Here is a 14,518-nt window from a genome sequence, read left to right as displayed (position 1 = left end):
AGGACAAGTGAGATTACATGTTGGCCAAATGCTAATACCCCATGGACACATGTTGGGTTGGGTGGAGGGGTGAGTGGGGACGTAATGATTGTCTGTGCTGACATTATTCTACTGGTCAAAACAGTATTCATGCACTCTCATTGTGATCGACTCAGACTCACAGGACACAAGCATTTCAAATGGAGAAAGAAGGAAATATTATAGTTATACAATATTTTCTTTAATGATTACATGATTGATTGATTGATTGATTGATTGATTGATTGATTGATTGATTGATTGATTGATTGAAAAGTTTATTAACAGCTTGTATATTGGGTACAGTACAGTACAGCTCAAAAAATACAATTGTTAAGGGGATGCAGACCAGAGAAAGACTTTCGTCTTGTTTACATGAGGGTCCCCCATTTCCAATTCATCATATCATTTTGAAATATAAGACATATTTGACATACAGGTGGTTTTTTACAATTTTCATTTTATATTTCGTTCTAATACATCCTAACGGGACATTTAAGACATACCAAGTCTACAGATATACAGTTAGTAACATAGTCTAAAATGCGAGTATATACATAGATGGGGGGGGGGAAGCTGTCCATTGGACGACAGGTTGAGGTTTGTACCATTACCGGGGCCAGTTTTGCAATGCTCTCCCCCGAAGGTGCTCTTTAAGAGAGGTTTTGAAGGTAAGTAAAGTTTTATTTTCCTTTACAGTTGTGGGAAGAGCATTCCACCTTGATGTGGCATAATTTCGAAACGTGTATTCCCCTTTTTTGTGCCAAATCTGGGTTTCACATGATCAGCAGCAAACTGATTACATTGCAAACGTTTGAGCATTTGCTCATAGAAGTTATCTCACCGCACTTTTCATAAAGGGCAGGCATACACACTACTTGCGGCCAGTAGCGTAGGCAGAAATTTACTTTAGGGTGGGCCTGTAAAAAATAGGGTGGGCCAGATTTTTCTTCTGTCATCAGAAGCTAACAACAATCCCCGCCGGTACCGGTGGCAGATGACTTTTGGAATACTTTCTTTTTCCATAACAGATGGGTATGTTCTGGGGAACAGGAGACACTTATTTTACTGTTTAATGGCGTATCAAGAACTCAAACACGACATCTTGGTGTAATTCTGGACAGCTCTCTCATCTGCACCACACATAGAACACATCACCCGGACTGCGTTCTTTGTACTGTCTTAAAACCTTTCCTTGGAATATGTTATGAATTGTAAGGTGTCCTTGGGTGCTTTGAAAGGCGCCCCTAAATAGAATGAATTATCATTATTATTTATTATTATTATCTGAAACGATGTAATAACTTTTAAAACTTTTTCCAGTCGCTTGGCCCATGCATTCAGCAGCAGCAGGCCATTCACTTTAATTTGATCCCGTTATAAATGTCATAATTTCGACAATAAAGAAATGATACATAAACGTTATCTTCCACATTTTATCTAACCATCTCCGTTTCTAACTTTCAATATATTTTAAAAGAGATCTCTCTCTCATCTGCGTGCGGGGGCGGGGCCTCACAGACATGCTGCATCTCTCTCTCTCTCTCTCTCTCTCTCTCTCTCTCTCTCTCTCATCTGCGTGCGGGGGCGGGGCCTCACATACATGCTGCATCTCTCTCTCTCTCTCTCTCTCTCTCTCATCTGCGTGCGGGGGCGGGGCCTCACATACATGCTGCATCTCTCTCTCTCTCTCTCATCTGCGTGTGGGGGCGGGGCCTCACAGACACGCTGCATCTCTCTCTCTCTCATCTGCGTGCGGGGGCGGGGCCTCACATACACGCTGCATCTCTCTCTCTCTCACATACACCCTGCATCTCTCTCTCTCTCTCTCTCTCTCTCTCTCTCTCTCTCTCTCTCTCTCTCTCTCTCACAGACATGCTGCAGCGCTGTGCAGTGTGCACACAGTTCTGCCGGTAATGAATATTACATTTTCCACCAATAATTCCAATAAGTACAAAATGTATTCACTTCAGGTTTACGAAGGTAACTGCAATCAGATTACTCGTTTTTCAAATGTAATGCCAGCTGAATACACTTGATTTTTGTATTCTGATTACGTAACGCCGTCACATGTATTCCGTTACAACCCAACCCTGTCTAGGCTATATCTCTCCGGACTGTCCACCAGCAGATGAAAAACACCCACCTCTCCGCCTCTTCCAAGGGACGAGGGAACCGTGCAGCAGAGTTTCAGTTAACATTTGTTTTCTTCTGACAGCCCAGAAGCAGGAGAGGGAGACGGGGGGAGAGGGAGACGTGGGGAGAGGGAGGCGGGGCTTTTTCATCGTTATCAGAAAATGATCGTATAGATCGCTGCTAGATGAGGGCAACTCTTCTTGGAGTCTGGCTTTTTTTTTTAAAACCAAAGTTCATCAGGGAACTTTGAGCCATCATTTATTTTGCAGGCAGCTCTCTGCCTCTCTCACGTTATTATGGCGTGTGCCGGAACCAACAATCAGTTTTTACCGTAAATGAGTTCGGTTCAGAGGATAAAACACATACAACATTAATTAAACTCGATATTTGTTCACTTGAATTTCACTTTGAATGCTTTGAATTTTTTATAATAATAATAAAAAATAAAAATATATATAAATGACACCGAAGCTTTCTCAGGGTCAGGGTGGGCCAATGAGTAAACTGGGTGGGCCCACAAGGGTTTCCCTGAAACTAGGACACAGACACATGGACAAAAGATCTAGATTTCAAAAACTGTATTGTAAAAAAAACATTTACTTTATTGGATTCAATAAGCGTCACAGGACTCTATCCAATGTATAGATTGGTGGCAAAGATCATCATACATTTTTTCTACAAAGTTGTACCTTGTTCTCTCGCCCTTCACCCGGCCTCATCCTTAAAGCTCCTTTTTTTACAAGCCATGTTAAAATGTTTAATGTATTTTATTTTTGAAGTTTCAACCATTGTTTTTCTCTCATAGCTTATGCTCTGCAATCAGAAGATCTGTTGCTGGAGCATTGCCTATGATTATGATAACACTGTACTACTAAGAACTGCATGAAACTTTAAATTAATTAAACTTTTAAGAATTAAAGCAGTTATTAACTAATCTTTTTGATAACCACAGTGACTATTGACTATGTTACTTCAAGGGTCAAGATAAAGGGAGGCGTGTGGTGCAGTGGATTGTGTGTTGGTGTTTGGATCAGGGGGTCACAGGTTCAAACCCCACTGCAGTCAGCATGTCGTTGTGTCCCTGAGACCCTTCACCCAAATTGCTCCTGTGGGGATTGTCCACAGTGTTGAGTATGTTAGTCGCTTTGGATAAAAGCATCTAACAAGTGACATGTAATGTCATGTAATAAAGGAAAGACTAGTTCAAGTTAAATTAAAAGTGAGAGTTGATCTAAACTGCTATATTTGAAAAGCAGACTTTCATAGAGAGGGGTTGACGAGACAGCTAATTTCTCACCAGCTGGCCAAACATGACCTTGTAACCAATATATTTTGAACCCTGGTAAGTCAACTTAACTGGATCAAATGTATAACTTATCTCAAATTATTTATAATAGATTGGTGGCAAAGATCACCATATCCAATTTTATTTAAGGTTTTATTATAACTTGCTCTCTCTCAACTTTCACCCAGCCTCATCTGATGGTTGTTTTGTCAGAAACAGAAGTAATGCATTTTATGTACTTAAAAAATAAGAATTGGTGATGACTACAAGCTAACTCAAACAGACAGCGATATGTTTGCTGCTTAGAACAAAGGTTACAGGGAAGGATGGTGGTGGCAACACCTGCAGAACATGGACATGGCAATGTTAATATGTTATTATGTTGTCTTTATCAGTATCACTTCAACAACACCTCAAGGTATGTTTTGTTTGGTTGCTAAATATTACAAATAAATAATGTTGCACCTAGTGGAAACCTCTGTAGCCAATAGGGATTGTATAAACCAGGAAAGCTACAGTTAAAATGTTATATATATTTACAAGATTAAGTTTTGTTCCAGGTTTGTGGAGGTTAAGTATTGTTTATTTGTGTCTCTAGCAATGGTTGTCTTGTCAACATTTGGATAATAACTAGTCAGAATCATTCCAGTTACTTAAAGTTAAAGTTTTTATTTCAGGGAACAAAAGCGAGATGGATTACAATGCTTTTATTTGCGATATTGTAATGTTTAAAATAAAAAAATATATTATGAAATGTTTTATTTTGAAGATAGGTGGACACATTTGTTCAATTTTGTTTCACAGATACATAATGTTAGAGAGGACGATAAATGTACAGCAGTGACCACCAACTGGCGGCCCGTGGGCCACATCTGGCCCGCCAGACATTCTCATCCAGCCCGCACGACGGGGGTGACTCATGGATGTATAATACGAGTGACTGTGGCGTTGGCGGAGTGGTTACTGCGTTCGCCCCCCACCCATTTCTTTGTTTACAACGTCTCGTGAGTAAGGTGCAGTACCGGAGTCCAACAGAGAGGCAGCAGCTGCGGGACAGTAGACTGCGTACTGCGAAACCTTCCCTCCCCTGAAGAAGAAGTGATGTTGTGAAGAGTCTGGTTAATGCGCTCTGCCACACCACACCACAGCAGTAGCCCCGCTGCGACACAGTCCAACAGAGAGGCTGGAGCTGCGGGACAGTAGCCTAGAAGCAGGGTTGGGTTGTAACGGAATACATAACGGAGTTACGTAATCAGAATACAAAAATCAAGTAGGCTAACTGTATTCAGCTGGCGTTACATTTGAAAACGAGTAATCTGATTACAGTTACTTTCGTAAACCGGAAGTGAATACATTTTGGAATACTTATTGGAATTATTGGTGGAAAGGTTTCCTCACAAAATGTAATATTCATTACCGGCAGAACTGTGTGCACACTGCACAGCGCTGCAGCATGTCTGTGAGCGAGAGAGAGATGCAGCGTGTCTGTGAGCCCCCTGCCCCCGCACACAGATGAGAGAGAGAGAGATCTCTTTTAAAATATATTGAAAGTTAGAAACGGAGATGGTTAGATAAAATGTGCAAGATAACGTTTATGTAGCATTTCTTTATTGTCAAAATGATGACATTTATAACGGGATGAAATCAAACTGAACGGACTGCTGCTGCTGAATGCATGGGGCAAGTGACTGGAAAAAGTTTTAAAAGTTATTACATCGTTTCAGATAATAAATAATAATAATAATTCATTCTATTTAGGGGGCGCCTTTCAAAGCACCCAAGGACACCTTACAATTCATAACATATTCCAAGGAAAGGTTTTAAGACAGTACAAAGAATGCAGTCCGGGTGATGTTTTTTATGTGGGGTGCAGATGAGAGAGCTGTCCATAATGACACCAAGATGTTGTGTTTGAGTTCTTGATAAGCCATGAAAACAGTAAAATAGGTGTCTCCTGTGCACCAAAACATACCCATCTGTTATGGAAAAAGAAAGTATTCCAAAAGTAATCTAAATACTATTTATAAAATTCTGGGCTATATAAAAATCGCTGGCCCGCGATAGTCTATTGGTTACATTTCGGCCCTTGGACAAATGTAGTTGGTGATCCCTGATGTACAGTGACATACAGTATGAAGACATTGGGGAACCCTCTACTTTGGTCAGACTGGTTTTAATTGTATATCCCTTTAAAAATCACATTATCTTTGGTGGATAGGGTTGCAGCAGGAAGATTTGTCGTATTGATTTTGAAGCGTTTTTGATGAGGAGAGTTCCTTAAAGTTTATAACTTTATTGCTGTGTTACTCAACTTGGAAAATGTAAAACTTCAAGATAAAGGAGTTACATTCATTCGTATTTTACATTTCAAGTTACAAGAAAGACATTATGTAATATATTTAGAATGATTGTGCTCTGCATAAATAACCAGTAATAGCTATATAATAATTTTTGATTGCTTGCACATAAGCACTTCTGACATCCAATCAATATTCATCATCCCAATTACTTCAGTGGTGTTGAACTTTCGTCCCTCCTGGTAAACTCCTCATATTCGAGGTGCAGCACACAGTTTATGCGGTACTGGGTCGAGGGTTAGGCGCAGGCATGGAGTCAGATCGAGTAAGTCCTCTGAAACTCCTGGAGCAGGGGTGAATCTAAAGTACTGCAGGAGGCTGGTGAAAAAGAGGAAGAGCTCCATCTTGGCCAAACTTTCTCCGGGACAAGCTCTGAGACCTGTTGGAGAGTGTGGAGGTTAATCTGCCAGTTAATACAAAGTGATCAAGAAGTGTTGCCTCAGCTCACAAACCTGCAGAGAAAGGCATGAAGGCATCTCGCTTCACAAACCGTCCATCTTTGTCAAGGAAATGAGCAGGATAAAAGCTGTGTGGGTTCTCCCATTCACTCTCATCATACAGGACAGACGTCAACAAAGGAGTCACTGTGGTCCCCTGTATGCAGAGTTGAAAATATGTTTTTATATGACGTGATATATTTCAAATGTCTTAAAGCAAAAACAACATTTCCTGCATATAACATTCATTTTAAGACATGAAGATTAGTATAAAGGAAAATTAGGTGTTTAATTCAGTTGTACCTTCTTAATGAAGTGACCTTGAAAGGTCACATCTTGGCTAGTTTTGCGAGGCACCGATAATGGGGCAATGTTAGCCACTCTCTGTATCTCATGGAGGACAGCATTGACGAAGTGCAGGTTCTTTCTGTCCAGAATTTGTACTTGACGAGGTCCTATCACTCTGCTCAGCTCCTCTTGGACCTGGTCTAAATAATGAAGAGCTTCTATTTTTATGATGACAATTCGGCTTGAACTTCATGTGTTTTTGCTTGGTCTGAAGGATGTGGATATATTAAGCTTCTTACCTTGTATTTCTGGATACTTGGTCACAAGCAGAAGTGCCCATCTCAGTGTATTTGATGTTGTTTCAGTGCCAGCAGCAAAGAGATTCAAGACTGTTGCCATAAGGTTGTCATCATGAAAGTGACTGTTGGTAATCCCAGATGTCTTCAAGTAAACACATATCACTGCTTTTATTCAAACAATTCTGATCACAAATATGTATTTCTTTGCAGTTAATCAATTTTGCAATTGCTGTCATAAATGTACAGTACAGTATGTTAACCGTCAGTTTTGAACCAATTTGCACTTTGGATATCCATTGCCCATTATGAAAAGTAAAGTGATTCTTCTATTTCTTTTTTACTAGATGAATATAAGCTGTTGAACAGGAAGGTATAATGGTCAATGCAATGTCAACAAATCTGGCTTTTTCAATGTTGGGCTCCGTCGGTGGCCACAGAAAAACCACTGCCTAACCCTAATCCTGATGTTTGTACTCTTTAGTTGACCAATGTGTCACGATCTGTCTGTGTTGTTGTTTTCTTTTTCTGTCTTTGGTTTCCTGTTTTATTTTGAAAAGTGTTCACCTTCTGTCTTGCCTGTTGCTTTCTGTCTGTTTTCCCTCCCTGATTACCCGATTGTGTTCACCTGGTGCCCCTGTGTTTTCTCCTCCCTCCTCACCTGTCTCTTGTTTGTTTGATTAGTCCTGTGTGCATTTAGGTTCTGTGTTTTCTGTTAGTCTTTGTGAGTTCCTTGTTGTAGTTTGACGTTGTTCAAGGGGAAGAGTTCTGTTTGGTTTCTTTTAGCCTTGGAATAAAGGTGTTTTTTCTGAGAAATCTGCATTTGGGTCCTGCCTGCTTCGCTCGTCCCTGACACAATGTCACTCATCTTGTTCTTAACCACTCCAACAAACAAAAGCAAGTACATGACCAATACTGGCATTCTGCTGTAATACTTTTCTACTTTTCTTTCCATTCAGCAACAATATTTTCACAAGTTCCTAATATCCCAATCTACTTTGACCAACATATCTATTTTGATATATCCCAACCTCAAGATTGTGCTTCCTGACCAGAAAGGCGTCCACAAATCCTCTGCACATCTGTGGTATGTGGGTCTCTTTCAAATGATTGATCATCTTTAGGTTCTGTTTTCTATTGGCAACACCCAATCTGAAGAAAAGCTTCCTGTTCCCAATCCATTTGAAGAACCTTGGGAATATGTTGTACACCTGCCAAAGAATAAAAATATAAATTGTAACAATCTCCTTTCCAAAAGCAATCTCTTACAGCTGGAAGTTGTCTCTGATTGTACCTTTGCCAAAAACAGTGGGCTGTATTAGATTAATTACCTTACGTGAGGGGCCCTAACCTCAGACAGCACATAAGAAAGATTTAAGATTGACAAATACTCAGCGGATAGAGATTGAAGACCAGCTTAAGTTCAATGGTATTTCATTTACATTGAAAAATGTAATTATCAAAAAGCAAGGTTTTTCCTTCTTGATTTCAGCGACTACAGAGGGGGCTTGCTCCCCCAGTGAAGATGAAATGCATCTAAAGTTAAGTCGTTACATCAATGAAGAACCTTTTGCTCTTGCAGGCCATTTCTGATTTACACTTTTGTGCCTCTGTGAACAATAAAAACACAAACACATTGGTTATATGTTAAAGATATACAGGTCTATTAAACTGTTCCTGCCCCACCCCCGATGGCAGACAATAAACGGTAAATGTTATTTTTACTAAACTTGTCAAGTTTAATTATGTAATTATAATTTGTTTGCTATTCATATACTCACACTATACTCACATTCAAGGTCTTCGGAAAATATAATCATACCTGGATTGAAATGGTGCCCAAAAGTCGACCACGTCTGCTCATATCCTCCAGCAGAGACCTAAACTCTGGATCATCATATCCAAATCTGATGCCATAGACCATCGAGCAAATAATGTTACAGACTGCACAAAATATTGGTGTGGTCGTATCAAAAGCTTCTCCTGTGACAGGGAAACAGGAACAAATATTAAAGTCATATCTATTTTCCCAGAAAAGGTTTATCAGATATTACATGTTAATAATAAGACCTTTACCTTTGAATTGCTTTAGCACTCCAATAAGCTGGTTACATTCCTCACTGATTTTGTCCTCGCAGGCCTTCTTTCCCATTCCAAAGTCTCTGAGGTTAGTCATGGCAAAGCGTCTCATCTCTTTCCATGATTCACCATTGGCCCATATAATGCCTGAGTTAAAGTGTTTCAGCAAAATATGTTGAATAAAAAACTGAAGGATGTAGGTTTAATTAAATTATAAATGTTTTCCTCACCATGCCCTTGATTATATTCGTGAAAAATTGGAATTGGGTCTCTGTCTCCAAACTCTTGAGCATGGTTAACAAGTGCCTCCTTCACCGTCTTGTAACCTGCCAGGACCACCACTTTTTTTGTTCCCATATAGATGGTAAACACTGATCCATATGTTCTGGAAAGCTAAGAACAGAATAAGGTCATGATATGTATTTTATATAAAACGTGCACAATAAAAAGCACACAAGATAAGATAGCTGTAAAACAGACTACCCTACAATAACTTGTCTTTCGGCACTGCTTCACCTCCATTAATGAGTGGTAGATTCTCCTCAGGTCAAGCTGCAGCAGGTTCCCAAGGAAGGGAAGTGGTTTTGGACCTGGTGGTTCCTTTCCTTCATCCTGGGAGCTGAAGCTGGAAGAAAATAAGATGTAGAAGCACATCAGGACAACTAGAGCCATCAACAGGGAGCTAGTGCTCCAGGCCTGGAGAAACATATCAAATATTCCCATGACGTTAATCAAGTCTTCTGAAGTCTAACTTGTTTGCTATGTGGGTGTTTGGTTGAAGAGGTAAGTCTTTGGAGGCGTGGAGAATGGACAAGGGAGGGACAAGATCTGCAGAAGAATTAGTTGTTAAATAATGTTTGTGTGTTGTTTCTAAGTTTGTGTGTGTGGTTATGTTTGAACATTAACGATGATAATCTCCTTATGGTCATATTATTCTTTTAATAACCGGGTTCACATAAAATGAACATGATAAAATGTGCTCAATGCCCTCTTAGTCCTGGCCAACTTGACTCCAAGCCTTTTTAAGTTTTTTAACTTGTAAAAAATATGGACCTAAAAAATGTTGAGGAAACATATCCCTCCTGTGCGATCATCAATATAAGAGAGGCAAATATTTATAGCTTGCAAAAAAGACTTCAAATTGTTTCTCTTGGAGCTTTTCGGGCTCTGTTCAAACTTTGCCTTAAATGGAATTTAGGAATACAAAAAAGTAGTAAACTGTTGGAGACATACTGTTTTCTCCACTCTTTGGGTTGTTTTAATGCACTGATAGCATGTGTGGCTCTGAACTGTGTACGACATTGCAGCTGCCTCTTCTTGTGATAGGAGGAGGCAGGGCATTTCAGGTTGTTGATATTTATGAGAAGACAGACTTGCTGTCTCCTAAATATCTCATTTCTATGAAGCGTAAAGGAAGTACGTGACTCTTTCCAGAAGACGTCACAGATGACCCGACTTTCCGACACCCGCGGCTGATATTAGCTCCACCTCGATTTACAACTTTGTTGTTATCTCCCAACCCTGTCTCCTAAAAATTACGTTCCCACAGAACTAAACTGCATTCTCAATTACGTTTAGCTAGAAACGTATTTTCTCCTACGTTACGTTCGTTATGAACGTATCTCAAATATGTTTATTTTCTACATATCTTTGCCATGTATTGTCTTGCTTATAATAATGATAATAGTCATTTATAAATATCATTTTAGAGCACACCTCTGAAATCAGTAGGTGAGGCTGTAATTTCGCCAGCCGTTACTCTCATGAGCGAGGCAGAACATAATAGTTTTTACATGACAAAAAGCTGCTGTGTCGTTTATTGAACCTCAAACATTAAAACAAATCCAGAGTTACGTGTTTCTGTACTTCCTCTAAGAAGAAAGGACAGTAACAGAAGAGCTCTGTGGCTTCAGGCTTGATCGCCGTTCAAATGACAGCGTTGGTTTCCCCAAAACTGGGCGGGGCTGTAAAGTGACGTAGATTTTATTCTCATCTATTATTCAAAACCATTCTATTTATTCTAACGTAAATTACATGCCAGTGTTTTATCTTTTTTAATTTAAATCGTATAATGTCAGACTTTTTTTCCCGTTTGTGAGGAAAAGAAATGGGGCTCAGAGCCTCAAAATACTGATATTTGTATTTTTGAAAATCTGTTTTTCCTTATTTACTCAACAATAACACACAATTATCCTTGTTTTTATTTATTCGTTAAATTCTATAATCTTGGGCTTTTTAGCCGTAAATAAAGTCACCGGAAACAGACGTAGGCCTATAAGGGACATTTTGAGGATACACACAAACCCACTGAACAGATTACCCAAGATCCTCAACTTGAAGCTCGTTGATTGGATGTTTAGCCGCAATGCATGTTGGGATATGATGTTAATGCGATATGATATCCGAAAAAAAACAAAAACATTAATAATACTTTATTCCGAGTGTTCTTGCTTTTCTCTTTGGAAGTCATCACATAACGGCATTGTAATACACGGTTCGGCTGCATTAAATATTACACATCTGCCGTAGTTCTTTATTTATAGAGCCCTGATGAGAAGACTTCTGGACAAACAGGAGAACTGCCGCCGAAACTGAATATGTGACGTGGATCATAAATATATCAACAATTAAACAATACCTTGCATTTCTTTTTACAAAATACGTCTCCTTGCAGTATCAATACTAATTCGGCTGACTATTATATTTGATCCAATTGGTAGATAGGTTACATTTACACGATAACGGTGCACAGCTGATAGACAAGGACTTGTAGTTTTTAAAGATATTACTGATTTTCTTTGAATATAAGAATGTAAATACTGAGTTTAGAGAATAGTCAGGGAATTTGGGTGATGGGAGATACATTACATTACATTGCATTTAGCTGACGCTTTTATCCAAAGCGACTTACAATAAGTGCGTTCGACCAACAAAATACAAACTTGAAGAAAACAGAATCATATAAGTACATCAGGCTTCATAGTAACAGACAACGCTTCAAATGTTGTCAAGGCATTCAACTGTTTTGGGATGGACATGGCTATTGATGCCGAAGAGCCAGAGACAGTAAAGATGCCAATGAACCAGATTCAGCCTTTGCTGCCGCCAGTGAGAGCTCAGATGAAGATGACCAAATGGAGCCTGAGCCTCAGCCTCTGTCAGATTTGGATCATCCCTCTCTCCCCCCCTCACAGAAGGGGCATGGCTCACACCTTGAATCTAGTGGCCAAAGATACAGAAAAGGTAACTGAAAAATGCTACAAAGCAATGTCGAGGGCTGTTTTTGCAAAAGCATCTGCTCTGTGGAACAAGGTTAAGCGGAGTTCAAAGGCTTCTGATACTGTGGAGGAAAAGCTTGGGATTAGCTTTGTTGCACCACATGACACAAGATGGAACTCTGTATTGCTTTCCATGGAGCGACTGTCTCGCATTGCAACACTAACTACCAAGGTAGAAATGAATGTGGATGAGGTCACCTCTGCAAATGATGCCACTCCCCCACATGACAAGCTGCTCCTGCACGATGTGAGTGATGAGTTTGGCTTTCGTCGATTCTCACCAGATGAAGTCAACTTCATACACAAGTTTGTGGATGTGATGAGGCCTTTGGCACTTGCACTAAACATCCTCCAAGCAGAGAAGAACATCTTTCTTGGGTACCTGGCTCCAACCATTGTGCAACTGCAATGTCATATGAATGACCCGTTGGATGAGAGCACAAAACCCACTGCTGCAGAGGGTCTCATTACATGCCGTCCCCTCATAAAGAGCATCTTGCAGTCACTGAGCACAAGGCTGGCAGGTCTTCTGGAGAAGAGGGAGCACATACTGTCTGCTATACTGGTGCCAAGATTCAAGCTTGACTGGGTCCAAGATGAGGAGAAATATGTGCAGTACAGATTGATGCTGAAAAGAGAATTGCAAACCAACTCGGATGACTCGGATGCAAGAGACTCCGGTCAAACCCAGTCCAGTGGCGAAAGTAACAAGAAAGATCCTGCAGCTTCATTCTTCAGATTGAACAGAAACCCTCAGGTTCCTCAAAAATCTGAAGTGGACACTTATTTGGATGCCCCAACCACAGATGGGTTTGATGAGTACATGCAGTTTCCAAAACTCAAAAGGCTGTTCATAAAACACAACACAGCACTGCCCTCAAGCGCTCCGGTAGAGAGGCTCTTCAGCATCGGTGGTCAAATATTCAGGTAGGGTTGAGCTGTGATTATATTCCTAATCTAATTATTTCAGTAATTACCATTTGCCTCACAATTCCTTTACTACAGATTACTGTTACAATGTTTGCCACAATAATCATGATGTTAAAATGTCTTCTCTTCTTCTTCTTCTTCTTTCAACTCATTAAGGCCCAGGAGAAACCGGCTGGGAGATGACAACTTTGAGAAGCAGCTGATCTTGAATGGCAACAAAAATATTTGAAGGTATATATATTATTGTTGTGACCTGTTTTTTGGGCTATAGAAGTACAGCGTATTGCTAATGGAGATGAGCATATTGGTGTGCAGAGGTGAGCTGCATACAAATAACAGTCAGAGCATATCTTGTTTTTGTTTTTACAGGAAGCAAGAAACAGCAGATCCACCAGGGAGAGACCAGACCACTGTGACCGAAACAGCAGATCCACCAGAGAGAGACCAGACCACTGTGACCGAAACAGCAGATCCACCAGGGAGAGCCCAGACCACTGTGACCGAAACAGCAGATCCAGCAGGGAGAGACCAGACCACTGTGACCGAAACAGCAGATCCACCAGGGAGTGACCAGACCACTGTGACCGAAACAGCAGATCCACCAGGGAGTGACCAGACCACTGTGACCGAAACAGCAGATCCACCAGACCACTGTGACCGAAACAGCAGATCCACCAGGGAGAGACCAGACCACTGTGACCGAAACAGCAGATCCACCAGGGAGTGACCAGACCACCGTGACCGAAACAGCAGATCCACCAGGGAGTGACCAGACCACTTTGACCGAAACAGCAGATCCACCAGGGAGAGACCAGACCACTGTGACCGAAACAGCAGATCCACCAGGGAGTGACCAGACCACTGTGACCGAAACAGCAGATCCACCAGGGAGTGACCAGACCACTTTGAGCGAAACAGCAGATCCACCAGGGAGAGACCAGACCACTGTGACCGAAACAGCAGATCCACCAGACCACTGTGACCGAAACAGCAGATCCACCAGGGAGAGACCAGACCACTGTGACCGAAACAGCAGATCCACCAGGGAGTGACCAGACCACTTTGACCGAAACAGCAGATCCACCAGGGAGAGACCAGACCACTTTGACCGAAACAGCAGATCCACCAGGGAGAGACCAGACCACTGTGACCGAAACAGCAGATCCACCAGGGAGAGACCAGACCACTGTGACCGAAACAGCAGATCCACCAGGGAGTGACCAGACCACTGTGACCGAAACAGCAGATCCACCAGGGAGTGACCAGACCACTGTGACCGAAACAGCAGATCCACCAGGGAGTGACCAGACAACTGTGACCGAAACAGCAGATCCACCAGGGAGAGACCAGACCACTGTGACCGAAACAGCAGATCCACCAGGGAGAGACCAGACCACTGTGACCGAAACAGCAG

At 41.1% G+C, this 14,518-nt stretch overlaps 1 protein-coding gene across 3 annotated transcripts; it reads right to left on the bottom strand.

The window, feature by feature from the left end:
• Positions 1-5,716: 5,716 nt before the first annotated feature.
• Positions 5,717-9,642, bottom strand: LOC117442612 (cytochrome P450 2K1-like). Of its 3 annotated transcripts, none has more exons than XM_034078583.1 (9): positions 9,413-9,642; positions 9,127-9,289; positions 8,894-9,043; positions 8,640-8,800; positions 7,849-8,028; positions 6,821-6,962; positions 6,537-6,739; positions 6,249-6,390; positions 5,717-6,175 (listed from the first exon to the last, which is right to left on the bottom strand). In XM_034078583.1, exons 1-9 carry the CDS (start codon positions 9,617-9,619, stop codon positions 5,988-5,990), a joined length of 1,536 nt encoding a protein of 511 aa, XP_033934474.1. In that variant the 5' UTR covers positions 9,620-9,642; the 3' UTR covers positions 5,717-5,987. The 3 variants fall into 3 exon arrangements, with proteins under 3 accessions (XP_033934474.1, XP_033934475.1, XP_033934476.1); XM_034078584.1 differs by having other exon boundaries at positions 6,537-6,736; XM_034078585.1 differs by having other exon boundaries at positions 6,537-6,721.
• Positions 9,643-14,518: the final 4,876 nt, after the last annotated feature.

This window comes from Pseudochaenichthys georgianus, unplaced genomic scaffold (genome assembly GCF_902827115.2).
Source record: "Pseudochaenichthys georgianus unplaced genomic scaffold, fPseGeo1.2 scaffold_447_arrow_ctg1, whole genome shotgun sequence".
Taxonomy (NCBI): Eukaryota; Metazoa; Chordata; class Actinopteri; order Perciformes; family Channichthyidae; genus Pseudochaenichthys; species Pseudochaenichthys georgianus.
The sequence above is the reverse complement of the archived record's forward strand: the minus strand, read 5'-3'. Positions and strand labels throughout refer to the sequence as shown.